Source organism: Bombus vancouverensis, chromosome 1 (assembly GCF_051014615.1).
Source record: "Bombus vancouverensis nearcticus chromosome 1, iyBomVanc1_principal, whole genome shotgun sequence".
NCBI classification, from domain to species: domain Eukaryota; kingdom Metazoa; phylum Arthropoda; class Insecta; order Hymenoptera; family Apidae; genus Bombus; species Bombus vancouverensis.
The window spans coordinates 9,517,478-9,541,673 of NC_134911.1; the positions used below are offsets into that span (position 1 = coordinate 9,517,478).

At 40.5% G+C, this 24,196-nt stretch overlaps 4 protein-coding genes and 1 long non-coding RNA gene across 13 annotated transcripts; 2 read left to right on the forward strand and 3 right to left on the reverse strand.

Moving 5' to 3' along the window:
* Positions 1–5: 5 nt before the first annotated feature.
* Positions 6–3,748, reverse strand: LOC117153292 (uncharacterized). Of its 2 annotated transcripts, none has more exons than XM_033327195.2 (5): positions 3,476–3,748; positions 2,306–2,754; positions 1,648–1,949; positions 1,011–1,553; positions 6–935 (listed from the first exon to the last, which is right to left on the reverse strand). In XM_033327195.2, the coding sequence occupies exons 2-5, from the start codon at positions 2,588–2,590 to the stop codon at positions 149–151; spliced, it is 1,917 nt and encodes a 638-aa protein (XP_033183086.1). In that variant the 5' UTR covers positions 2,591–2,754; positions 3,476–3,748; the 3' UTR covers positions 6–148. The 2 variants fall into 2 exon arrangements, with proteins under 2 accessions (XP_033183086.1, XP_076473853.1); XM_076617738.1 differs by lacking the exon at positions 3,476–3,748 and adding an exon at positions 3,192–3,329.
* On the forward strand, positions 3,182–7,575 carry wus (TM2 and DnaJ domain-containing protein wurst). 4 transcript variants are annotated; one of them, XM_076617782.1, is made up of 6 exons: positions 3,182–3,318; positions 5,213–5,524; positions 5,699–5,846; positions 6,154–6,518; positions 6,594–6,701; positions 6,757–7,575. In XM_076617782.1, exons 1-6 carry the CDS (start codon positions 3,232–3,234, stop codon positions 6,961–6,963), a joined length of 1,227 nt encoding a protein of 408 aa, XP_076473897.1. In that variant the 5' UTR covers positions 3,182–3,231; the 3' UTR covers positions 6,964–7,575. The 4 variants fall into 4 exon arrangements, with proteins under 4 accessions (XP_076473897.1, XP_076473898.1, XP_033183100.1 ...); XM_076617783.1 differs by having other exon boundaries at positions 3,191–3,318; positions 5,005–5,524; XM_033327209.2 differs by lacking the exon at positions 3,182–3,318 and adding an exon at positions 4,682–5,142.
* Positions 7,467–16,726, reverse strand: LOC117153293 (uncharacterized). 2 transcript variants are annotated; one of them, XM_076617742.1, is made up of 10 exons: positions 16,282–16,726; positions 14,492–14,644; positions 12,858–13,146; positions 12,200–12,625; positions 11,478–11,668; positions 9,767–9,896; positions 9,001–9,141; positions 8,728–8,912; positions 8,420–8,643; positions 7,467–8,333 (listed from the first exon to the last, which is right to left on the reverse strand). In XM_076617742.1, the coding sequence occupies exons 2-10, from the start codon at positions 14,630–14,632 to the stop codon at positions 8,210–8,212; spliced, it is 1,851 nt and encodes a 616-aa protein (XP_076473857.1). In that variant the 5' UTR covers positions 14,633–14,644; positions 16,282–16,726; the 3' UTR covers positions 7,467–8,209. The 2 variants fall into 2 exon arrangements, with proteins under 2 accessions (XP_076473857.1, XP_033183087.1); XM_033327196.2 differs by having other exon boundaries at positions 14,492–14,741.
* LOC143302581 (uncharacterized) lies at positions 9,891–11,836 on the forward strand. Its single transcript, XR_013058185.1, has 2 exons — positions 9,891–11,250; positions 11,455–11,836. It is a non-coding gene; the product is annotated as an uncharacterized LOC143302581 (long non-coding RNA).
* Positions 16,727–17,758: 1,032 nt separating the features above from the next.
* metro (membrane palmitoylated protein 7-like protein metro) lies at positions 17,759–24,195 on the reverse strand. Of its 4 annotated transcripts, none has more exons than XM_033327202.2 (11): positions 23,628–24,195; positions 22,775–23,061; positions 22,574–22,705; positions 21,897–21,923; positions 20,976–21,143; positions 20,756–20,827; positions 20,480–20,604; positions 20,283–20,407; positions 19,494–19,670; positions 19,006–19,349; positions 17,759–18,921 (listed from the first exon to the last, which is right to left on the reverse strand). In XM_033327202.2, the coding sequence occupies exons 1-11, from the start codon at positions 23,668–23,670 to the stop codon at positions 18,745–18,747; spliced, it is 1,677 nt and encodes a 558-aa protein (XP_033183093.1). In that variant the 5' UTR covers positions 23,671–24,195; the 3' UTR covers positions 17,759–18,744. The 4 variants fall into 4 exon arrangements, with proteins under 4 accessions (XP_033183093.1, XP_033183090.1, XP_033183091.1 ...); XM_033327199.2 differs by having other exon boundaries at positions 19,494–19,796; XM_033327200.2 differs by lacking the exon at positions 21,897–21,923 and having other exon boundaries at positions 19,494–19,796.
* Position 24,196: the final 1 nt, after the last annotated feature.

Consider the following 24,196-nt stretch of genomic DNA (forward strand, 5'->3'; position numbering starts at 1 on the left):
AGGACTTATTGCGATAAGTATGTAACGTTTTATTATTAAATATATTTTGGTATGAAAAAGTACATATTGTTCACATTATATTTGGTTTCCTTATATAGCTTTCAACAAAGTCACGATGAGACTTTACACAAATTCAACGTCTATTACGTCAATTCTCTTTGATCTTTATTTCGTTTTCAGAATCAGTCGTAGCCCACTCGTCGTCGGATATTTTTTTAGGAAGTTTCCACGATGTTTCCGATTTGTCAACATCTTTGTCTTCGACAACGCCAGAGGCCTCAGAATCGGAAGAACCCGTACTTTCGGAATCAATTTGTTCCGAATTTTCTTTGTCCCATTTAGATTTTACGCAAGGCAGATTTATCGCGTCGACTATTTCTTCGATATTCGACTTTCCGGACGTGCCCTTTGATTTTCTTTCCCAGGAAATTTCACACGACTCACTATGACTTTTCAATCTGTATCTATCTTTCTCGACATCCTCTTTGTCTCTTTTAGAATGTTTATCTGAAAACTTATGACTTCTCGAACGATAATTTCGATCGCTGCTTTTCAAGTGTCTTTTATGCGAATGCCTCGGCGACGTATCATCATCCTCTTCTGTCCTTTTTTTGTATTTCTTTGAGCGTCTTCTAGAATAGTCACGATCGTTTGAAACATCATCATCTCTGATCTTCTCATCTATGTGTTTTCTAGATCTTGTTCGATGACGTTTGACCGGCGGCGAATACTCATGATCGATAGATCTATTCTTGTCGAGTTGTTCGTATCCTTTGTCGCGAGTCGATTTCTGTCGAAAGTCCCTTTCGTCGAAATAATGATGGCGAGTTTCAGCATTCCTCGAACGATGACCTATCTCGGGCTCGGGGGATTCGGACCACCTCCAATTTTTATTATCTTCCACGTCGCTAACATCTTCCCATTTTGATTTATTTCTAAACAAAAGACATCAAAACAATATATATCAATAATATATGGTAACGATATAATCTATCATTTATAAACAATACCTGTGTTCGGTTTTTTTATTGCTTGTAACTTCCTGAGCAGACGAAGACGATTGTTTCGCCCATCTCGGCGGGCTTTTGATGTCATATTCGTCGTGTGGATTTTTAAAAGTATGTAAAAAATTACATGCCCTTCCTTTGGGACATTTCGACATCCCACAGACAGCACTCCTCCATGATCTCAGGTTGACAAATTCGCAATTAAGCTGTCGGCCGGCATACCATCGACCTTTCAGTCTCCTCAAAGCCCTAGCAGCTTCCCTTTCGGTGTAATATTCGACATATAAGTTGCCCCGCAAGTGAACTTCGGTGTTGCAACAATATTTTAAGGTTTTTATTTTTCCAAACGATTCCAGTTCCGGAACTACATCTTTGTAAAATTCGCGGAAATGTTGTCGTGTTTCCGAGCTTTCGAATTCAAGGGCAATATCAGTGTCGTATTCCGCAGAATTCTTCTCCAGAGAAAAATGCGTATAAAAACCAGGTACTAATATGACTTTACTTAAACATACCCTGCGATGATTTCTCGAACAAGTGTCACCATATCTGCAAACATATACGTATATGACTTGTTGGATATCATACTTTTATTTAACTGCTTATCTAATAAAGATTGAAAGGTTAAGATTTATTTGCTCACCTGCAAGCACCTGTCTTTGTGAAAAACGGACAAAGCTCTTTACCAGGTTGACTATCGATAACCTCACGCAAAGCCTCCGGGGTTTTGATTCCATTATCAATGTAGTCGTCGATCTCTTTAAGTAGCTCTTCCCGCCTTTTAATTTCTTCTTCTCTCCTACGTTTCTCCTCTTCCTGTTTTTTGCGAATAGCCTCCTGTTTCGTTTCAAATTCTTGGCGAATTTTCGCCTCTTGCTCCAATTGTAACTGTCGAGCTTTTTGCTTTTTCTCCTGCAAAATTTGCCATTCTTCTTGGGCTTTCACCTAGGGAGATGAAACATAGTGTTACGTATTATCTATATATTTCACTATTAAGGCTTGACTGTTTAGTTTATAGGAACCATGTAGTAACTAGCAGGCTTTGGTATCCACATTTTAACATTATTTTCAGGGTTATAACTCATGTGGAAAATTCTTGCGAGTAACTTTATAATTAATCGAACGTATGCTATCGATTCCGAAAACAAAGTAATTTCGACATATACGTTCGTTAATCAATTGCTTGCTAATAGATTCCATAAATTAAAACGACCAAATAAAAGAAATAGAATGTACACTTTTAAAAAGGAAATTCACTAAGGTTGCATAAATAGTATTTTTCGCTTTTATTATATATTTACCTCTTCCTCTAACCATAATTTTTCCCGTTGATCGTGTTCTTCTTTTTCCCGAGCTTCTTTTTCTTTGTCCTCAACTTCACACTGTTCCAGCCATTTTGAATATTCCGCACTTTTTTCAAGTGCTGCCCTCAGCTGTTCCTCGGTCGCTTCTCGCTGAGCGGCCGCTTTGCGACGCAGACGTCTCCGACGTTCCCTTTTTGCTATATTGCGCCACTCTTTGTGACTATATTTCGTTAAACGACTTCCTTTCATTACTGTGCATTTTCCACAAGAAATTGTACTCATGCTACTTCCGGTGATATTACAGTATCACAAATTTTTGGGAGTTGTGAAACGTATTTGTCATGCGTTTGACATTTTCAACCATTTTCAATGAAGAAATGCAGACAACATGTACGCGCCGCCATGTTGAATTTAGAACGAGAAGCTCTGATCTGGATTATCCCTATCTGTTGAAAATGTACGAAATTATATAATAAAACACTATTTTTGTTAATATTTTTACATCATTGAGTGATAGACTGGCGACGCGAAAATTTTTAATATGTATAAATGAAATTGAAAAAAATAATTTGATTTTGTACTACAGCTAACTAAACATTTCGGAGGAATTGTTAAAAGATAGTTCACCGTTTATATCGGCCATTATATTACCATTATAATAAAATAATATTATAATAATATTAAACAAACGAACGTATGAAAAAATGCAGTTTGATGTGTGGTGAAGTAAATCATATAATTCTCGACAGTCGCTAGGGGAAACCGTTCGAAAATTGAGTCGTGAGAAATCAATATGGACGACGACAAAGTTCTCGTTCGTGCGAGACAGATAGATGTCGGAGTCAGGTTGGAATTTTGGGGTGTTCGATGAACCTTTACTTACTTTACCGTCGCGAATGTAGCCAATATTTATCAGTACGAATATGGAAATGATGGTGACAACGAATTCAGGTTCGATAACGAATCCATGGTCCACGGGAGGACAAGTATCAACGTGCTACTCGATTCGGGTAACTTCCCGATAATTCAATCGGCAATTCGTCCAACGACTCGCTAACAAACTAACTAACTCCGTTAACCCAAAAGAGGCTGCCCTTATATACTCCTGTCCTCGCTTCTCGGGTTAATCTTTGTTTTTAAGGAGAGCCATATATAATCATTTCATACCTCTGTCAGATACGTGTCCTTTCCGGTGACCGTGGCTATGTCCAGTGATCTGCCATGTCGCTTCAGGCCCAAACCCATCGTCATGAAATCAGATTGGAACATTAAGACTATTTCTTATTTTTATTACTTAAGGGCGGCTATAGTAAAAATCTGGACTAGTGTATTAGGGTTTTCCCAACATTCCGGATGGGAAATCCCGCTGTTTTTCCATCTCCGACAAGTAGAATATGTCTGTCTCTATCTGAGACATTCATAGTATGTTACACATGCGCAGAACGAAAACCTTGTCTTCCATATTTAATTCTTACGACTCAATTTTCGAACAAATTTTCGTATACTTCGGTATAGAGTGTCAAGACCTGTTTATATGATTGCGACTGTAAGATAAACATTAGGTATATAGGGAATTTATTACTGACATAGGGAATCACTTCTCTTAGGGATTTTTATTTCAATGTCATGGTCACGTTTGTTTATTCAAAGATGGAATTTATTTGTGAACATGAATGCTCGTGAATTACACACTCCGTTTCTTCAAATGTTTTATTTAAGTTATACCCATATACAAAAGGAATTTTACGAATGTACGTAATGAGTATTTTACATGTAAATAATCAGAAAAGAATAAATTATATAGGGGTATGCTTAATATACTGAACATGTATAAAAAAATATCTTCGTTTAATTTGCATAATTTCACTTAACAAGCAGAATTAGTATCGAAAGTAATATCTCGGATTGATTGTTTCATTTTTAAGTAAAAGAAGTTGTTTCTATCCGTCGATAAATAAAAGGTTCGATAACATAATAAAAGGAATTCTCTCTCTCCAGCTTACTGTATCAAAAGTTGATCGTACAATTATATGTTACATTCTATTTTGCGATCCTTGTTAATATTTACCGTAGACATTTGGTATCATGAATTCTTGATATGAATTAAAATACATATTGTACATATATTCCTGACACCTACGAGAAATACAAAAAAGACATATTAACAAAGGAGATACATTAAGCTTTCGTTTAATCAAATCGAGCCTTTTACATAAGTGCAATAAATAAGAATCTTATCTAATTTAATAAATACATTTTATTTATATGTTATATATTTGTTTTTCTATTATTTACTTTATACAAGACGACAAAGCTGCATCATTCTGAAAATAAATCATTAATTACAAATTGGTAGGTATCTGAATTCGTAATCACTCTATTTCTAATCGATTTCAATCGATCATCTGTTACGATTGCTAATTCGCATTGTATCCATTTGAGGTTTGGGTTTGCTTTCATTGCTACGGTCCTGTTAAAGTACCGTTATATCTGACAGAGCGTTGAACTACAAATGGTACGCATCAGTGTAGTAAAGCCACCTGTGGTATTTTTCGAAACGATATCGACAAATACACTTCAGCCAATTGTTTTATTTTTACAAAAGAAACAATTAAGTTGAACTAATTATCGACAGACGCAGTAAACGTGTAAAAAGTCGCTATTGTTTTAACTATACTTGTTATTCATGTTGCGAGAATAATGAGGAAGTACGTGATAGCCGATGATACCAGGATACGTTGCAAATAATACACACGTAGCTGTTAGTGCAATCGTGAAACTCAAAGCCGGTAGTGTAGTGTTACCCGGCTCGTCAATGTGCATCTAACTCTCAGGTATTTTATTTAATACCGGTGTGTATTAATCGTTAAACCGTGTATAATGTGTAACTCGATGCATAATTAGATTATAATGCAAGGAATAAAAATGGATCTGAAGAATGGTGGACACTTAGAGGAAAAAAATAAAAAGTTAAAGAAAAAAGAGAAGTCGGTATTTTGGACGTACGTGCTGTGGATGTTTGGAGGTTTAGTTGGTGCGCATCACATATACCTAGAACGAGACGCACAGGCTTTCATATATTTTAGCACTTTGGGAGGATATCTTGGTCTCGGATGGCTTCGAGATATCTATCGGATTCCCTCGTATGTCCAAGATGCAAATGATCATCCTAACTTTCTGAATGATTTTAAGCAGAAAGTTCGAAACAATCGCAGGGTAGGTACATTAAAAACTATCGACGATCGATTTTAGGGATTCTTTGAATAAGCATTCAGAAGTACGGTTAATCGTAGGGACAAAAAAGAATGCATACTTTTGTTAACAGTCGAGGCATAAGAAATTTTCGATTGTATAAGCATAATATTAACGCAACGTGTCATTTGATTTCAGCCGCCATTCTCGACAGTGCGATTCGCTACCGAAAATGCGGTTGCATATTTTTGGGCGGAAATATTTCGCAATGCGATTCCAGAGGACGAAGTGTTTGGAATAAATTTTAGGCATTTACTAATTCTGACACCATTGGTCATTGCTTTAGGTAAACGGTTGAAATATTTTAGAACATCAACGATAAAAGTATTGCGGTGTATTTAAATTTCGTTCGACTTATCATTCACCACACATTTTTCGCCTTGTTTTCTTTGCATAATTAGTCGATAAGGTTTTTTACGAATGCGAGTATCGCATTGGAAACATATTTAAACCGATGCACTATTATCTAACGAAATAATTTTACGAACAGAGTATTTTATATTATATTGTTAGTTAACGATTCTCTAATCAAACCAACTTTTCTCTGTTACTTTAATTGTATTTAAAATCGTATTTAAATTGTATGTAACCAGGTGTCTGGATAGTTGGGAATATAGGCAGGGAGCAGGGTTCCATATGGATTGCTCTTTGTTCTGCATATTTATTATATCCAACGCTATCCTATATCGGAGACGACAGCATGTGGATATTTTTGATGGTCGTTGCTGCTAGTTTAGGCTTCGATACGTTCAGCAAGCAATGGAGGTTAAAGCCAAGAAAGAAAAGACACTTCGTTCAAAGGATTTTTTATCTCACTATAGCTGTCGCAATTTACGTGTCTTTACTAGGATCGTTCTTATACTTTAATGCCGTTGTCACCGACAGCGAGGGTGAAGAGATTAAACTATCGGAAGCTATCCAACACTTCTTAACGTCTCCTATATGGCTGGATCTTAAGGTTAATTAAAATCACGTAGAACGTGCTTAATCGAAGCAAGCCACTGGATGTTTTGCAAAATTTGAAATTTTCCAGGCCAGTCTTGAAGCAACCTGGAATCAGGCGGTACATCAAGGCTTTTGGGCAACATGGGCACAACTGATAGATCTCACAGATCCTCGGGGAGAAATAAACGCCTACAAGGTACGCCTCGAAGCTCGTTATATGTAACTACTACATCTGAATGCAAATTTTGTAGATTTTAGGCCTTTCCCAAACGGCTACGCAAACAGAGGTAACGTCTCGTTGGAGAGCTCTCTCGAGGGACAATCATCCCGACAAGATAAAGGGCACTGAGAAGGAAAGGAGACAAGCTCAGGAGAAGTTTATGGAAATACAGCAAGCGTATGAAATTCTTTCAAAGGCTAAGAATCGCAGACAACGTCGAAATAGAAAATCCGAATGACTCGTTTATTAACGTTACCGTACACTTTGACTTCAAGATCGAGAAGATTCGTTGTAAATCAACTGAAATTATTGCGACAATCATTTTGATACTTCGTAGATTAGCGATAAACGAAGGTTTGTCGTATTAAGAAGATGTTGCGCGCCTCGTAAATGTTTATTCTAAAAGATACATTTTTTACAATATTCCACTAACAATAAGACGAGGTACGACGAGACAAACCGTATTTATTGATCATACAAACCTGCGTAAAGCGTTCCTTTTACCATGTTATCTCTTATTATAGCAGCGTGCTCTTTTGTCCAAGGCATTGCTGATTCGGAAAATTTGGCACTACGCGTTCAAATACGAAACACATAACGTGTACATGTATAGGTAAAATTTTGCACGATGTGTTCTATCTTTGTAATACGAATACTGTATACATACATATATGTACTTACGTAAGTACCTATTGTACTGTATTGATTTGCCTTAATAAGAAAGATTGTTTTCGCTCTTAATAGTGAAAAAATATCGTACAAATAATACGAATCTTTTTATTCAATATATTTATTTATAAATCTTTTCGGCGATCATCGCGTAATTAAAAAAATGTCACTTTGTGCTTTACGATACGTTTATATCTTATAAATCCAAAAACCGTAAAGTGAATCTTTCCATCGCTCTCCTTCTCTCTCTCTCTCTCTCTCTCTCTCTCTCTCTCTCTCTAGAAGAATATTTAAGATTATTTAAAAATTATCCCATCGATTCGACGAATGAGTGTACATAATTCTTGTTGATCTTTTGATGTTCGTGACAGTCAGTTAAAAAAAATTTGTCTATCCGCACATGTTTCCAAACTCTGGTAACGTTTACCCAGATCGTAAGCCAAAAATAAGTTCAAAGTAACGTAAGAAGAAAGATATATATGTATACGTATAATCTACAAAAGGTAGCAATCCCTTTTCCGCAATACGGTTTCTATAAACAAGTTTACAAGGTGAAAAAGTTGCACTTTGTATTTTGGTCTAATAGAAACGAGAATGTCATGTAGGATTTTAACAGTATAGATAGTATTAGAATTAGAATGAGCGTTGATCGATAGGAACTGTAGCCAGTGGATGAGTGGAAAAAGATCGAAGATCCTATTGATGTACGACGATCTAAAATACGATAAAATGTATTTTTTTCGAGGAGGGAAGACGCCTGCGATCTTTATCCGCACGTTTATCCGCAAAATGATTGGCAAACGAGATTTACACATCTATTTGTTTTTATTCTTCGATCGCGAAGGCTTTCCAACTATATTCTCGATCTTTTCTGTAAAATTGGGCCCATACTTGTCCTTTGATTGTTCAAGAATATCTTGCGGCGAAACTAGAGTCACCCTGAAACAGTCGGAATACGAGAAATAAATGCGTCTGTCATTTGCAATGTATGCAACGTGAAATTTGCAAAGAACCAGAGCCATCACCTTAACTGTGGAACGCTTAAAGGTCGAAGAAGACTTTTAACCACGGGTGGAACTTGGCTGGATTTTGGTAGAGCTGGACTACTTGCACAAAGAGCGGCGCTAGTTAATTGAGAGACCAATGAAAAACTTCGGTCTGGGCCGGATGTCGTGCGGAAAACTTTTCTTATCTTCGACTTGAATCCCGAAGATGGTGGCGACAGGGGTGCGGTCGGAATGGGCATCACCTGCGCATTAACCAACATTTTTCGCTATTCTCCATGGTGTTCCTACTCGATCGTAAGAGACGTCTTCGTTAGAAGTATCTTTACCTTTCCTTGGAGTACTTTCGCTGCCAGTTCGGGTTCACTACCCCACCGACAAGAAGTTGACCTCTCCAGGAGCCGATGTCTCGCGAACCTCTCGATTACTTCAGCGCACACGTACCTTCCACAAAATCTGGCCCACTGTTCCGCTCTCAATCCTCTCCCTTGGTCTCTCAATGTCGGATTCGCACCTGAAAGCCAAGCGTCGATCCGTATGCTCTTTTCTTAACTCGTCACCTTTTGAAAAAAAAAAAAAGGAAGAAAGATGACTCTGTTTACCGGCGAATAGGAGAATTTTGGCGCATTTGGTTCTTCCTTGAAGTGCTGCCTTCATCAACGGAGTAAAGCCCGATGCGTTTCTCGCGTCCACTTCGATGTCCGGACACCTCTGCAGCAGTATGTTCAAACATTCCGTTTGCCCTAGATCAAACAAAACGAGACGGTCATTAAGTCGAATACGAAACAAGCTCGCGTCCTTCGCGACGTTGCAAGAGTTGGCGTATTTCGAGTAACGTATCGTTCGACCATGTTTTGGCTTGAATCGTCCGTCGGCGTACGTCACTGTAAACCACGCGCGTTTCAAGTACTCCAACACTGGGTTATTTCTGGTATCGATGACGCGGTAGAACCCTTACGGCTTACGGCATCACGAGCATAAAATTTGACGTCCGTTTATGTATGTATACTTGTATTACATGTAGATATATATATATATACATATATATGTATATAGTAGTGGAGATTTTCTAACGATGGGAGAAGTGTTGTGAATTTACAAGATTTATGCCCACCACGTGGCTGCATTTTTCCGATTACGTACAGTACGAGCACAGACAGGACGCTGTCCTTGAAAGATTTCAGCGTAACAGATTTTATTTTATCTTCTTCGAATATCCTCGTTCGTGGAGAAAATCGCTGAACGAGAGCCGATTAATTTGAATTTTCCCGTACGAGCCAATGTCATCGTGTGGATCTCGATAAAAAACCGCGACGAGCAATCGCGACCACCTTGCCTCGTTTTTTAAAGTATAACGAAATTACTTACCGGCCTGCGCGGCAAAATGTAGAGGCGTGTTACCCTCGTTGTCCGGAGTATTCGGGTCCACCCTTTCGTACGACAGAGCTAGCTCCAACATGGTCGCGGCACCGTTTCCCGCCATGTAGCTGATGGCAGTCTGGCATCGTAAAGAAATAATCGAAACTGATCGATTTATTCGAAGAATAAGTTGAACTTGTCGAAGTGGCCGTTTACATAAAATTCTTTCTCGCGCGAACGATCACAAACGCGCGTATTTTACTTTTCAACCGCAGACGTGGAACATCCTCGCCGCGCCGGACGTCTCGTTCTATCACTTTTCATTCTTTCCCTTTTTTCGCTGATCGCGCACGTTCACCGATATTGGCTTCCGTTTTCCGCAACGCGCTTATCCACGTTATTCACGTTGGAAAAAGGATTGCAAAACTGTTCTTCTTTCCGGAAGAAAATGAGATTTGCCCGGCGACTGTCCTACTCGCGGTATTCTTTGCCTCGGAGAGGCGCACAAAGGACTGTGCGGTAACAGTCAATTTATTAAATGGTTACTGACGTTGACGCGTTACCTATTACTTCGTGTGCGTCACCATGGCAAACACTGTGCGGAGCAGCACTCGCACGTGTTTTCGTATAAAGAACGTACGATGCTCCTCGAGCTGGCGAAAACAGTGCGATCTGTTTACCGCACGCGCGTTCAGAAAATATTTCCTTATAAAACAGTAGCGATTTAGTGGTATATGAAGCTTCGTTTTGCTAGCAATAGCGCGTCAACGTTGAACATTTGGTAACTAGAAACTTGATACGTATCGATATGAAAATCTAAGTTTAAAAATACAGCGATCGAGATCGATGTTAAACACTGGCCGATTTGATTATTTGCTAACGGAATATAAAAAGCAGCAATCCGCGATTCACGCCATTGGAAATCACAACTCGATACAACGATCGTTTTTAATTTAATTTTAATTTAAATATATTCGACGGGCTGCAACAGCAAGTTGTCGTTATTCTAACCTAACCTCAATCCTCCACAAGTCATCTACAGTTCTTAGTTCCCTCCGAAGTAAGCTGTTGCTTTTCGAAACTATCTTTACGACAAAAATCTATTGTTCCGTAAGCTTAGTATCGTTTTACATCGTGTAGATGTCTCATTTGCTGTCTATTCGCTACGAATAATTCCCACTGCATAACTTGAGTATATTAAATTGTACTTAAACGTCTTGAGATCGTAAAAAATCGCACGATTTACATATATGTACGTATGCTTAAGAGCAACGAGCGTCACTTCTTTCTAACGCGTCACGTCTCACATATCTAATGAGGAAGCTCTTTTTTCCGCGACCTTCAATCAATGATCCCGTCTTTGCCATTTGGAAAAGAACATATACGAGATAACGAAGTGCCAAAACTTTTATCGTGCCTCTGCAAATACATTGTTATTACCGATAACCAAAATTCAACGAGATACGTTGATAAAAGCTGAAGCATGTAACTAGGTAAAAAAATGTTTACTTAATTACACGAATATCATCTGTTTCGTAATATTTCTAGCGAAATAGCGAGATCAAACCCGATTGGAAATAGACGTAGAAATGCTGAAGCTTTACAAATACTTGAAATCTTTTTCACTAAATTTCACTTTTTCTTGTAAATTGTTAACGAGCCAAATACGACGAATCTTTTTTGTTTTTTTATTACAGACGAGTAACTGTTAATAACTTACCCTGCCGCTGCTATCAGTCATATTGACGTCCATGTCTCCGAATCCAAATTTTCGCACATGGGCAGCGATTTCATCGAGGGCTGCGTCGTCGGCATCTCTGGCTGCCCTGAGAAGGGCCGATGCGCCCTCGGACGTTACTTCCCACGAGGACGGCACTTTTCTGACGATATTCACCTCGGCCACGCTACGATCTGCGAAACGAGTCGAATGTTTTACATCTGGTAAGAAAAACTTGTACAAACGGCTCGTTTCGCAAGATGTGAAAATAGAAAAGATAATAAATAGGCTGTCGGGTAAGCGTTGCCTCGATAGTTTACAGCCACGACAGACGTATTTGTAATAAACTATAGTGGAAAATATCGGTAACATTTTCATGAAATCAGTGCTAAACAGAGAGTTAGTTGTTAACATAATCATTTACATAGTAGGTAGAGTTCCGATAACAAATCGATGATTCTGCGTATATCCGGTGTATTTTACATCGCGTCGTATTGTCTGCATTTCTGTTTCCTCCTTTCGTTTATTCGGTGTATCGCGCGTGTGTGCGCGTTCTTTTTGACGAATTCCCAAAGAAAACAGCGATAGTTACGACGAACGAGCTTCGAACTTTGAACGTATCTGCTAAAGATTGGAAAATCGGAAAGTCCGTACCGGTCGGATGCAAACAAATTCGAGGGAAATAAAACGAATAAGACGAAGAGAAGGAAGAGATAGACGCGTACCTTGCAGAACACCCTTGTGATAGACCTTAGCCTCGTGTATGGCGGCTCGTTTGTAAGGTTCGCGTTTCTCTTCGAAACTCGTATCCGAACTGAAGGACACCGATTTCTTGACGCGCGCGCCGCCTTTCTTCCTCCGTTCCACCGGCAACGTTTGAACTCCCGACGAATGTTCGAAAGGATCGAGATCGTTGGCGACTCTACTTAAAATCGAAAAGTATCCCCTTAGAGTTGGATGCTTGGCCGAACAGCTTTTCTCGGTGCAATGATTATTTGGACAAAGTGTGCGCTCTTCGGGATAGTTTCCGCTTAGCTTTCTCTCTCTAAATTTATTCGCAGAATGGGCGAGATTCGACAGGAAAGTGGAAGATCTTTTGAAAATGCTCTCCTCGGTTCCTCTGCGATCAACTTGCCGCGTCGCTGGAAAACCTGCAAAGACAGGAATTTCGTAAATATTTCCTCCACTTTGTACGCGTTCGATGACGATAGACAATTATCGATTCGATCAAGCGGAACGTTCGAATAAACGAAACTATACGCGCATCGTCGATCGTTTGAAACACGCGTTTCTAAACACTTTTTTAAACACTCGGATTAAGATATCTGAATATCCGATTGATAATAGAACATAGAAAATCCGATGAATTAGATACGCAAGTACCTTCTCTGAGATAGTCCGGGACGGAAAAGGATTTGCGAATAGGTCGCTGAGACTTGCCAAAGTCCGTGGGTCCTGCGAAATCCTTGGACAACTGTGTGCCCGAGGACTGTTCTTTGAGCAAGTCGTCCCGAAGTTTGGGGCGAGTTTCGCTACCCGCATTCACGGCCGTCTTGTTCCTTTTGACAACGATGCACTGCGCCGACGATGTCTCTCTCACCGCATAGTTATTTCGAGCGAGCTCTCCTCTAGATGCGACGATGCTGTAGTTGTTCACAGGACAGGTATTGCCCTTTAGCAAACAATCGAACTTTAACCGCGCGGTCTGCACGTCGTTTGCCTACCAGTGATCTTCCGATATACGGCCAACGTCCTATTTCGATCATTCGCGCATTAAACGAGTCTTTGTACCCCGCGCGAACGTTGCTCGCAGCATGCAACATTCAGTGTACGTGCGATATATCGAGGAAAGAAATTGAAACTCATCTTAACTAGCTGCACGTCCTAACAGGTAAATAAAAACCACAAGAAAATGAAGAGGAGACGAGCCGAGTGCCCAGCACGTAGACATGTGCAACGACAATGTCGATACGCACGTATACGTTCGTGTAACATTGACGCGATTGTGGCGATATTTGTTTGGGTATAATATTACCAGCTTAGCGTTCGTAGTTCATCGAATACTACGAATATCGTTCGCCGAGCGAATACACGTACGAACGTACGTAAACGTTGTAACGATACTTGCGAAAAAAAAATTCGTTAACGAGACGGTGAGAATTAAAAGCGTGGTTTCCCGAAAGAGAAATCTAACGAGCGAGAATGGTTTGAATGGAAACGAGAGAATAAGAAAGGTTGAAAGACTTACGAGAAAATGGAGAACTTTTGTTTCTGTTTAAGCCGACATTGGAAGAAAGGAGGGCGAGAATGAGTTGGCGTGTTGAAAATCGATCGTTCCCGCGGAAACTCTCGGAAATCACTGACGGTGTCGCGGATCACGGCACAGCGAGTGTCAGTACTCGGAGTAGGAGAAGTTCCTTGAAAAACGAATCGTGCCTTCCGGATCGCCCCGTAAGACGTGCACGCGAGTTCTACCGCGTCCGTTTCAACTAAACGCTATTTATATGTCGGTTAAGTCGTTACGTCGGTCGGTCTGTGGCTCGTCGACGCGTGTACGCGCACTATCGAAGGAGCTGTGCGAGAGCAATACGCGTGTAGTACTTTTGTTCGTTCGCGCACATGTCGTCAACCTGTCGCCTCTGGCCATCATTACGCCTTCTCCTTTTTTTCTCTCTTCGATTAACCGGCTGCGATCTCTCGGACGAACGTGTTTGCATTTCATATTTTCGCATTTAGTCGCGCTCGTGTTCACTTCCAACGTGTAAAGGTATAAACGAAACGATGACTCTCGGAACGAAACTCGCGTAAATCGTCTGGCGAGATTCGGGCGTAAAAAAAGAGGAATCGTTTATAAACGACTCGTAAATCAGTCGATCGCTGATTACAGTCGGTTGATTTTCGAAGACGTGCGAATAGACCGAAACACCAGAAACCTATGCTAGGTGGCACTCGAGTTTCGTTGCGTGGAACAAGGCGAAACATAAAAAAGGAAGCAAGGACAAAGAGAAACCGCTCACCTGATTGACGTTCCGTCCTATATTGGATATACGATGAAACATAGTGTCTCCGACCATGCAATTCATTCCACTGGATAGGCAGACTCTTGCGGAGTAAGTCGCGTTGTTCGTTGGCGATCTGTTTCCTTCGTTCTTTGTCATCGTCGTTATAGGCTGCATCGTAAAAGCAGGTTATCGATGAAGGTACGTCAAGTCGATCGATGGTCTTTGATTCCACGTAACATCTCGCTACGATGCTCCGTATTGAAAGCTGTTATATTTACGTGTATATTATTTACGAGGTGAACATTTCAAAAGCTACGGGCAAACAATTTTCGAGAAGAACTGGTATGGAAACTTCAACTATTCGTCGACGCGTTAGTTTCGTTTTTTACGTTTTCGAAAGCGGCATTCGTAAGTTTAAACCTGTCGATCGAAGATGCTGTTTTGTATCGGAGGGGCAAGCGGCGACACTCTCGTTGAGCGAACTTTTCGCAGTCGTGTACACTGGTTCTTTTGCTAGGAGACCGCGTGCTTATTTTGGCGGCGTTACATTTACCCGACAGGCTTATCGTCGTCGCCTCTGGCGTTAAGCCAATATTTTGAATTCTCTTATGCACGAGAATCTATCGATTATCCGATGGTCGAAAAATCGCTCGGCTCCGAACTGTTTATCGATTTTACAAAATTATTGCCCTATCTGCCGTTTGAAAGAGCGCATATGGCGGCCAAGTTATTTTAGCACAAGTACCAGATTACAAGGCTTTTTTACGTACAAAGTATCGGAAAAATGGAATGGTATCGAGGGAATATTTACGGCCCGTATCTGGCCTGCATGTTAATAATTCAGCCGATTCTTTTATACCACGATTCAGGTGAATGCCTAACAACGATAAGAAAATGCATACTAATTAGAACAAAATACACCGGCGAGTAACGATCGTTGCTTGCCAGTTTCGGTAATTTAATCTCGCCGACGGAAATATAACACATAAATGTTAGAGCGACACGAGCCCATCTCATCGAAGGATTTCAGAAGATTCGTGAAACGAAACACTCCGTCCGACTACGACCTACCTATCAGATATTTTAGAAACAGCTAAGTGGTTTTCATAAACAGCTGTGTTGAGGATCGAACTTTCTAAATATGTGCAACGCTCGATTAATGAAAATTCATAGGAGAACTCGGTAAACCGACGAAGGTTGTCAACGTCGACAGCATGCACGCGACATAATCAAAAATTATGATCATGTTTCGTTGATAATTCACGCGCGACATTGTGTCATTGACACATTTCGAAGACGATAATGACCTCGCTGACGAACCTTTGTCAACTCTCCTGTGCGAATCTTAACGTATCGCTTACATGCATCGGTTTTCCTTTCTACGCAACAACATTCTTTTCCATACTCTACTGACCGGCTTCGGTTTAATTTTAAACCAGGTCGACATCAAACTGCCGACATTCGATAAATTTCTTGCTTGATATCGCAACTGTGATTTGTTAACCGATCTTTGGTCCACGACGAAGTGCAGCAAATAGACGAGCTATTTCGCGGCGAATAATTTCAGTATCTGTTTACAAAAACCAGGAGAACTCTAACGTACGATCGGTAAATCCTGTATAAATCTGTAAACTTCGATTTCCCGAATTCTCGTATACTCCAATTTTTTATCGTATCTATCGATGGTAAGAGAAGAATATATTCAGCTGCGCTATATCTTGCGTTATCTAACGTCGCTCGTGTAACAACGAATTTACTGGTTCTCTGTGCCATTTTAAGAACCGTTTCAAATAATATTCACCTACCTGTGTTCATCCGTGCTTATCGATTTACGGTATAAGCAACGGAGATCTTCACGCTGTTTGAAATTCAAGCCCCTCGCCGTATACCTTGTCTTCGCTATTAAACTCCGTGGAAAATATTTGCACATCTTCTTGGAAAAAGTTCGGCGAACGTGGAGTAGTATCGCGTTTGTAGTGGTCGATCGCGTATGGAAAGTACAAGAAGAACGATAATCCGCGGCGCCGTTAATCCCATCGAGCAACTTTTCAAACTAATCTGTTCGCATAAGGGTTAATTGGATACTGGGCCAAAGTTTAATTCACACCCTCACCCTGAAAGTATCACGGCAGTCGTATCGCACGTTGCCTGATCCGCGCAGCCGCGGATTTAGGCCAGGTGTTACTCCTCGATGAATAATCAACGAAATATAATGGACCAATTGTGAAATAATTTTTGCCAAATATTTCCCTGTCTCTCATTAATTAGTCGCCACCTCCGAGCGTTACTGGCTGCAAAATTTTCAAGATGAAACGAAAAAAAGTCCGTTGAAAGTTTCCTAGCTCCTCGTTCGATCTATTTTCGTACGTACGGTAACGCGCGGCCATCCGATGGGACGCACACACGTGTTCGCAACTTCAGATGATTCAAGTTCAATTAGAAAACCAAGACTGCCAAAAATAGTATTTACGATATCCTATATAAGAAGTTTGGCGACTCGCGGTAAACCTTACGTACTACACGGATATAATTCCAAAATGGTCTGTCGCGAACCGATGTTTTCCGGTTGAGGCGCGCGCGCGCGCGCGCGTTCACTTTCAAATATCTTCCTACGAATGTAAAATAATCGCTTAACTAGCAATACGTGGTCCTAAAATGTCGAGATAAAAACATCTCGTCTTAATATTTTTTTGGATTATAGACAGGTCATTAGGCGGTAATAACAAAATCCGCAATCACTTAGTCGCCAAACCAATACATTGAGACGCGCTGAGAAACAGGAATCGAAAGAGATCGATGCGCGAAAACGCAAAAGTTTGCATATAAATATTCATGAGAGGATTATGCTATTGACCGGCGATGCTGATGGCCAAGGAACAAACAGCATTTTAAAAGAAACTTATATAGTACGATGCGCAAAAAGGAGAGCGTTTGTGACTGCATATTCGTGACGCCGCGTCTTATCGATGAAAAGAAAGGAATTATCCGCATGCAATTTATTCGGCGTAGTTTACGTCCTAATTCGTCATTTCGTAGATTTTTCCTCGATTTTAATGTCGATACTAGAGTTCTTGTTTTCGTTATTCCAAAGCGGACAGATGCCTTAACTCTTTATTTTAAAGACAAAGCCATCTTTCACAAAGGTACTCTGATTTTTGTCTGTCGCATAAAACAGGCAAGCTAATATACATATATTACGTCATCGTTACATCATCGACCGAAAGATACGCGCAAAATGATCTTGGAAATGGTGAAAAATGGGGAAAAGACAATACTACGTACTTGAAAGTGTAATGCTGTATTTCGATAACATATAGAGTTTACATCGAGGATGAACTATTTGATGCAACGCCAGTAGAGTATAGCGTGCATAAATCTTGCTCATGCTCTGGCAGCCCTTTAATCATGAAAAAAATAGCAATATCGTGGCAATGCTGATCAGGTGGAAAATACAATAAAACTTTAAGGTGATTCTCATCGTGTTCTAGGTATACGATACTTATTTGGCAATAATCAACAACAACTGGGATCAAAGGTCACGAGTGGTGGCAACAATTGCTTAACATTTCAAAGTTTCGATTTACCAAATTTCGAAGGAATTTTTCGACTCGTCACAGTGAGGTTTACCATTTATAATCGTTGATCCCAAAATTACATAATAACTTTAACACTGTTTCACCCATTTCTCTCTTCAATAGCCTTCTTTTAAATTTCCCCGTAGCAATGCTTCCTCCTTCGCCGCGAGATGCTTTCGATTCGTGGCAGTAAAAATTCTAGGATCGCGCATCGTGCCCGATGATACGTTAGAAAACAAGGTGGAAAAATGATTAATTCGAACGCTTAAAAACGAGATCGCTGCAAAAATATGAACGACTTTCTCCTTTCCAGTTACGTGCTACGTACCGGTTGCGGTGTATCTACATATATCTATACGTACGTATAATTCGAAGAACAAGTAATATTCTCGGATCGAAAAAGGAGAGAGAAAACAATGTAATAAACAAGACGAGCCGAGTTTCACAACTATCGACGCGTATCAAACACGTATATAAATATCTAAGGGCAAAAAGGCATCGATATTAGTCTCATGGAGAATACGCGTCAATTCGAAATGCTATAGAAGAGGAGGAAGAAGGGGACGCGCTTCGCTAAAAAAGTACAGCTTGGAAAATTTGGAGAAAAACATCCGCCGAACGTCGTGGTATCGAACGTGCAACGTTCCCAAGGATTTCTTCTGTTTCTCCGTGAACCATCGATTGAAGCGAAATTTATTGAACCCACGAAGCAGGTACCCAAAGCGGTTCCGACTCGACTCGATGAACAGCGTTCACCAGTTGCTCGAACGCCATTGAGAGGTCGGCATTTACGATCACTTCGTCGAACAGATGATTGTAAAGGAATTCGATTCTCGCAGCGTTGTACAAGATTTCGTGAAATTCCTCGTCCTGCAAACGATAGAACGATAATCCTATGTTGATTCGATGAAAACGTAGGATGCACACGATTGCCCATAAGATTTTTTAGTTTACCGTGAAGCCCCGAGAGTTGCTTTCGTCGAAAGTCGATCTTGCTCTAACATCGTTCCTCGTTTCTTTCAATATCTCGAACTTTGGCGGCTTTATATATATCACATATGGTTTTGTCTGCGGAGTTCGAAGCATCTTCAGGGCTTGATAGTGAGAATTCAATAGACACACGTATCCGGCGTTTATCAACGAGCTAACGCTCTCGGAACTGGTACCGTACAAGTTGCCTTTATACTCGCCGTATTCTATAAGCTTGCCAAACTCGATATACTCTTCCATCTTTTTTCGAGTAACAAAATGATACTCTACACCGTTGATTTCACCTGGTTTCCGTGGTCTCGAGGTATCTGAAGCCAGTCACGAGAATTTCATCAAAGAACGAACGATTAAAGTAAGTAACGCTACTTGATTGTTTGTTGAGTAAAGTTACTTTTAAAACGAGGAAAGCAAGAAACGCGTGGATATAATGGAGAAGCTGAATGGAAACTTACAAGGAACAGGTGTCTTGTACTTATCGGGATCGGTGGCTATAAGCCGTCTCTTCAGCTCGTTCCTGCCTACACCCGGTGGCCCGATCAGAACCACCGGTCGGTAGTGGCCCGGTCTCGGATAGAGCTTTGCGACCTCTTCATAGGTCAGTATTTCTTCCCGGTCGAAATCGTCGTTCTCTGCAGCGTCATACATGATTTTTTTAGTTTTTACTCCCTGCAAGTTGCACTTTGTTGACGAGGCGTGTAAAGAGGTACTGGGACGGGGGCACAATGCGGGCAAAGGCACTGGAACAGAACACAAGCCTAACCGACGGTTAGGTCGTCAGGCCAACATTCGTTAAGAAGAGCAGCCGAGATCAATTCATCATGGATTGTTTCCGTGTTAGAGGCGACGATTCTTATTTAACGCTCTACTACGATGGATTGCAATCTATCCTCGTCTCGAGTTGTTTCGCCATCTTACATCGTACGTGGTTACCAAACACGTGTTGCTAACAGATGGCGTGTGTCTTAATTACGATGTAACAAAATAAGATGTAACTTTCAGACGCGACGATGAGATCAAAGATTGCAAATAAGATGACAGAGATTATGAAATGAAATTACGATGGCGATCGTAGCTCAGCGTACGTCAGAATTTCCGAAACGCTTTCACCAATTGCACTGCGTTTACATGGATCACAATCGACAATCGATGACGTGATCCGATCGCGTTTTGGAAACAAGGACAGTATCGTATTTTAAAGCGTTGTATTTTATCTATACTCTGTTGCAAACGCTATCACTTACTTATATTGTCGTCGTCGGTCTTCTCTTTTTGTTGCCTCTCGAGTATAATTCGTGTTTCTTGTAAGGCTCTGCTGGGGATCAAGCCAGCTCTCATATTTCGGTCACCCTCTCGTCTAGCTTGCCACCTAATTTCAATAAAAAATAATTTAAATGTACTACGTATGGATTGCATGGTCAAATGAGAATTCCAATCCTACCAATAAGCATCATCCTGACTGACGATGTGGAGAACGTCGTTCTTCGAAAAATCTAGTCCAGCCTCCTTGCAAGGTATGTACGGATCTTCGGCAGCTTTATACGAAAAGTGCGCTCTAACTCGTACCTATTAAAATGGCAATAACGATATTAAATGCACATAAAATTGTCAGCAACTATATTAAACGATATTAGAAGTGGAAATCGCCGGTCAGAAATTCCTTCCTATTTGACCAGAATCGATTATCGATCGAATAACCTAGCATTTTAGGACGTACCTTGCTCTCACGAATTCCCCCTTTACTATCGGCAGGCACTATCTTAAAAGTAATCGTACCCTCTGAATTTTGCTGAAAGAGAACATGTCGTTATACATATATGTATCTTACGTGCGATATAAATGGTAAGAGCGATAAATCTCGATAAGGAATCTGCAGCGTACAGATCGATCGGCAAAGTAGTACACGTCGCGGGAATAAAATAGAAGCTGCGACCTACCAATATTTTAAGAACACAATTCGGAGTCTTTCCCTCGACGCTGATGCCGTTGACCTCGCAAACTTCGTCGCCAACGTGAATGAGGCCGGATCTATCAGCCGCACCGCCATGCATTATTCTCGCTATCACGATCTTGCCGGTGACCTCGCATGTTTTTATGGTCGCCCCCTATTGTCAACGTGTAAACTAATATTTTGATTGCGGTTGCGAGGTGAGCGTGTTAGGTAGTGCCTTCGTTTTTCTTAAAAAAAAATAAATAAAAACAAAGAGAATTCATCGCGAAGGCATAAACACACATTCGATCGAAGCAGTCGACGCTTATAACGTTGTACGTTCCTTGTACATGACTGCGTTTCAAGCGTTATTCAACGGCTACGCTCTGCGTCTTTTAAATATCTCGAGATAAATCGACAGCGGAAGATCGTTCACGATCGTGGAAATGCAAAAATACAGATTAATCTTTCAACGGTATGCTACGCGCCGTATCGTTGAATTTTATCTCGAGAGATTTTCCACATTCAACACAAGGGCATGCGGGACAATAACACAAGGTACAGTTGTTATGATAGAGAAATTGTTTTATTCACAAGCAAAAATAACAAACAAAAAAACATAAATCAACAAGGATTAAAACGGACGCACGGTGTATAAAGTAAGGTATAAGCAAAATTAATAAATTATGTGTAAGGAAATGAACAGCGTTCTATTTACAGCCTAGTTTTACACGAGCTCTGTTCACTTCGGTGTAGAGGGGAAATCGCAGAGTCAGAAAATAAAAATTTTTCTAGCGACTAGATGTCTGATAAGTTGAAACGAAAGAAACAAGATTAAACGAAACACTACGAAATCGTTTTGCGTATCGCTAGATACGCATGGAACGCATTACAGGCCTGTACATGTTTCGGCTTGAAGTCGACTTACCACGATCGGTTCAACGCCGGCGCCACACTTCGAAGCAAGTTTGACGATGAAAGAAACACGTGATTACTTAAGAAACTGTATTGAATATCGCGCGAGCGATACGTATTCGATACTACGATACTTGTTACAGGAACACGAGGTATCTAAGTCGATACAAAGGATTAATCAAGATCAAGTCCCATGCAAATTGTTGTAATTACTTCAAAACAGTTATGTTCTTACTCATTCTTTGTTTTCTGCATACACAGGCAGTGACCCATTATAGTACTTTCGCGTAAATACAAGGTAACTTTCGAGAAAACAGAACTATCCTTCTTGGAGGTCAAACGTATTACGAGGATGGAAATCGTCTTGAGATAGACTGCACATCTACCCGAAATAACGAATAGCGCGAAAGATATTCGTGGGAAAATATTACGATGTGTCACCCTATACCGGTATGTGGAAACTGAGAATGAGGAATATAGTTATATGTATAATATATACAAAATATTATACATATATATTGTATAATTATACGTATGTCTATATATAGAGACACACAACCTCTTTCCATTAGATATGAGTATCAATTTGAACTACGTTATCAAGCTTTCCTCTTTTCTTATCGTGTTAATTGAGCAAAAAACTTTAATATAAACATTAAACACGGAACACGTGCGACCTGTCTGACGTACCAGAGGTTCATTCGATTTCACCAACTGTACGATCTTGACCGTCTCTTCGTCTTCGTCGACTTCCAGAGGAATTTCCGGTAATCGGGGATAATAGTCTTTCTGGGCGACCGCGTCATGAGCGCACAACAAGCCCTATGACAAAATATCTCGATTTCTTTTCGGTTGACTATATTGCTTTTTTCATTATCGCGAGTACGCTACCTGTATGTGTGGTTTTTGAAGCAAATGGAAAAGTTCCTTGCAGTCCTTGGAAATGTGCGTTTTTGTTGATAACAGATCGAGAACTTCGATGTCGATATCCATGGAATTGGAGAGTACAGGAAAAAATTTGTCGTCCTTGACATTGTTCAAAATTTTATTATGAACATTCACTAAAGCGTTCAATTCCTTCGATTGCAACAATTCGCTCAAGAATCCGAATTCCTCGTCGGTACAACTTGGTATTTCACTTTTGCTCTCCTGTAGAGAATTCAGCAGCTTGGATAACGCTGGAAAAGAAAAAAGAAACAACGATCGTTCAACGAATACCGGCAAGGTTTCTATTGACGTGACATAGAGAGATTTGCAGAATTCAAATATGAGGGCCTGCGCAAAAAATGTCACGTTTAGATGTTCCTTTCGTGAAATCGCGCCACGATCTTTCAACCAGTACCTATATCTATGTATTTCGATATTTTTCTGGAAGTATCGAATTTACAAGACGTGTATTCTCCGATCGATCAATGAATTTTCTGCAAACGCCTTCATGCGATAATCTACCGTTTTAATAACACAGCAGCAAGTCAACTCGGACATTTTGTCGAAGAAGTTGCTGCCAGGTAAAAATAGACGTAGTGCAAACGGTACAAAAACGGTACGATTCTATTTTTCCCAAATATCGCGTTTATCAAGCCGGTGAAGTTGTACATCCCGAAATCGCAAATATTATTGTGATTATTGTAATTCATGACATTCTAGAAGACAATGCTTAAAGACTGAAAAGAGAGAACGATATAAACTATAAACGAAAGGACAGGCAGATCGTGGCAAAGCACACGTAAAGTAGTCTACTCACCAGAATCCCAATTTGTGTTTTCCATGACGAGCGCCGCTGTCATAATTTATCAAAACGCGATCCAATATTATTTTCCAGCGTGCTGGATTAGAAGGTAGCAGGGTGTATATACTCGAACAGTCGCGTGGTACGATATCAGAACGACAGAGAATAAGTAATCAGGTCAGCCGCGATGCGTATTTCTAGCGGATTGGTGCGCAGCGCCGCGAATAACCCGGTAAAACAGTTTCTTGTTTCGCATTCGCGGCTGGAGTATCGTTATCATAGCGAGAATAATCGTTACGTAAGCCACTGTCACTCGACACGGGGTAGGATGACTACCACCGCTAGACTGATCCGTTCGTCTCGCATCTTGTCAACCTTTCGGTTTTCAATTAACCAAACACTCTGCAACACCAAACATCTTTCCCGACAGTCACCGAACGATCGTACCAAACGTCTTTCTGATCACCGTACGATTCGATTTAGTCAGTATGCGTGATTCGATAAGGGTTTTCGATCATTTTTCGACATAGACGCGACACGGCGCGTTGCGTCGGGTGGCCATCTTTAAAGGCAGCACTGTTTCT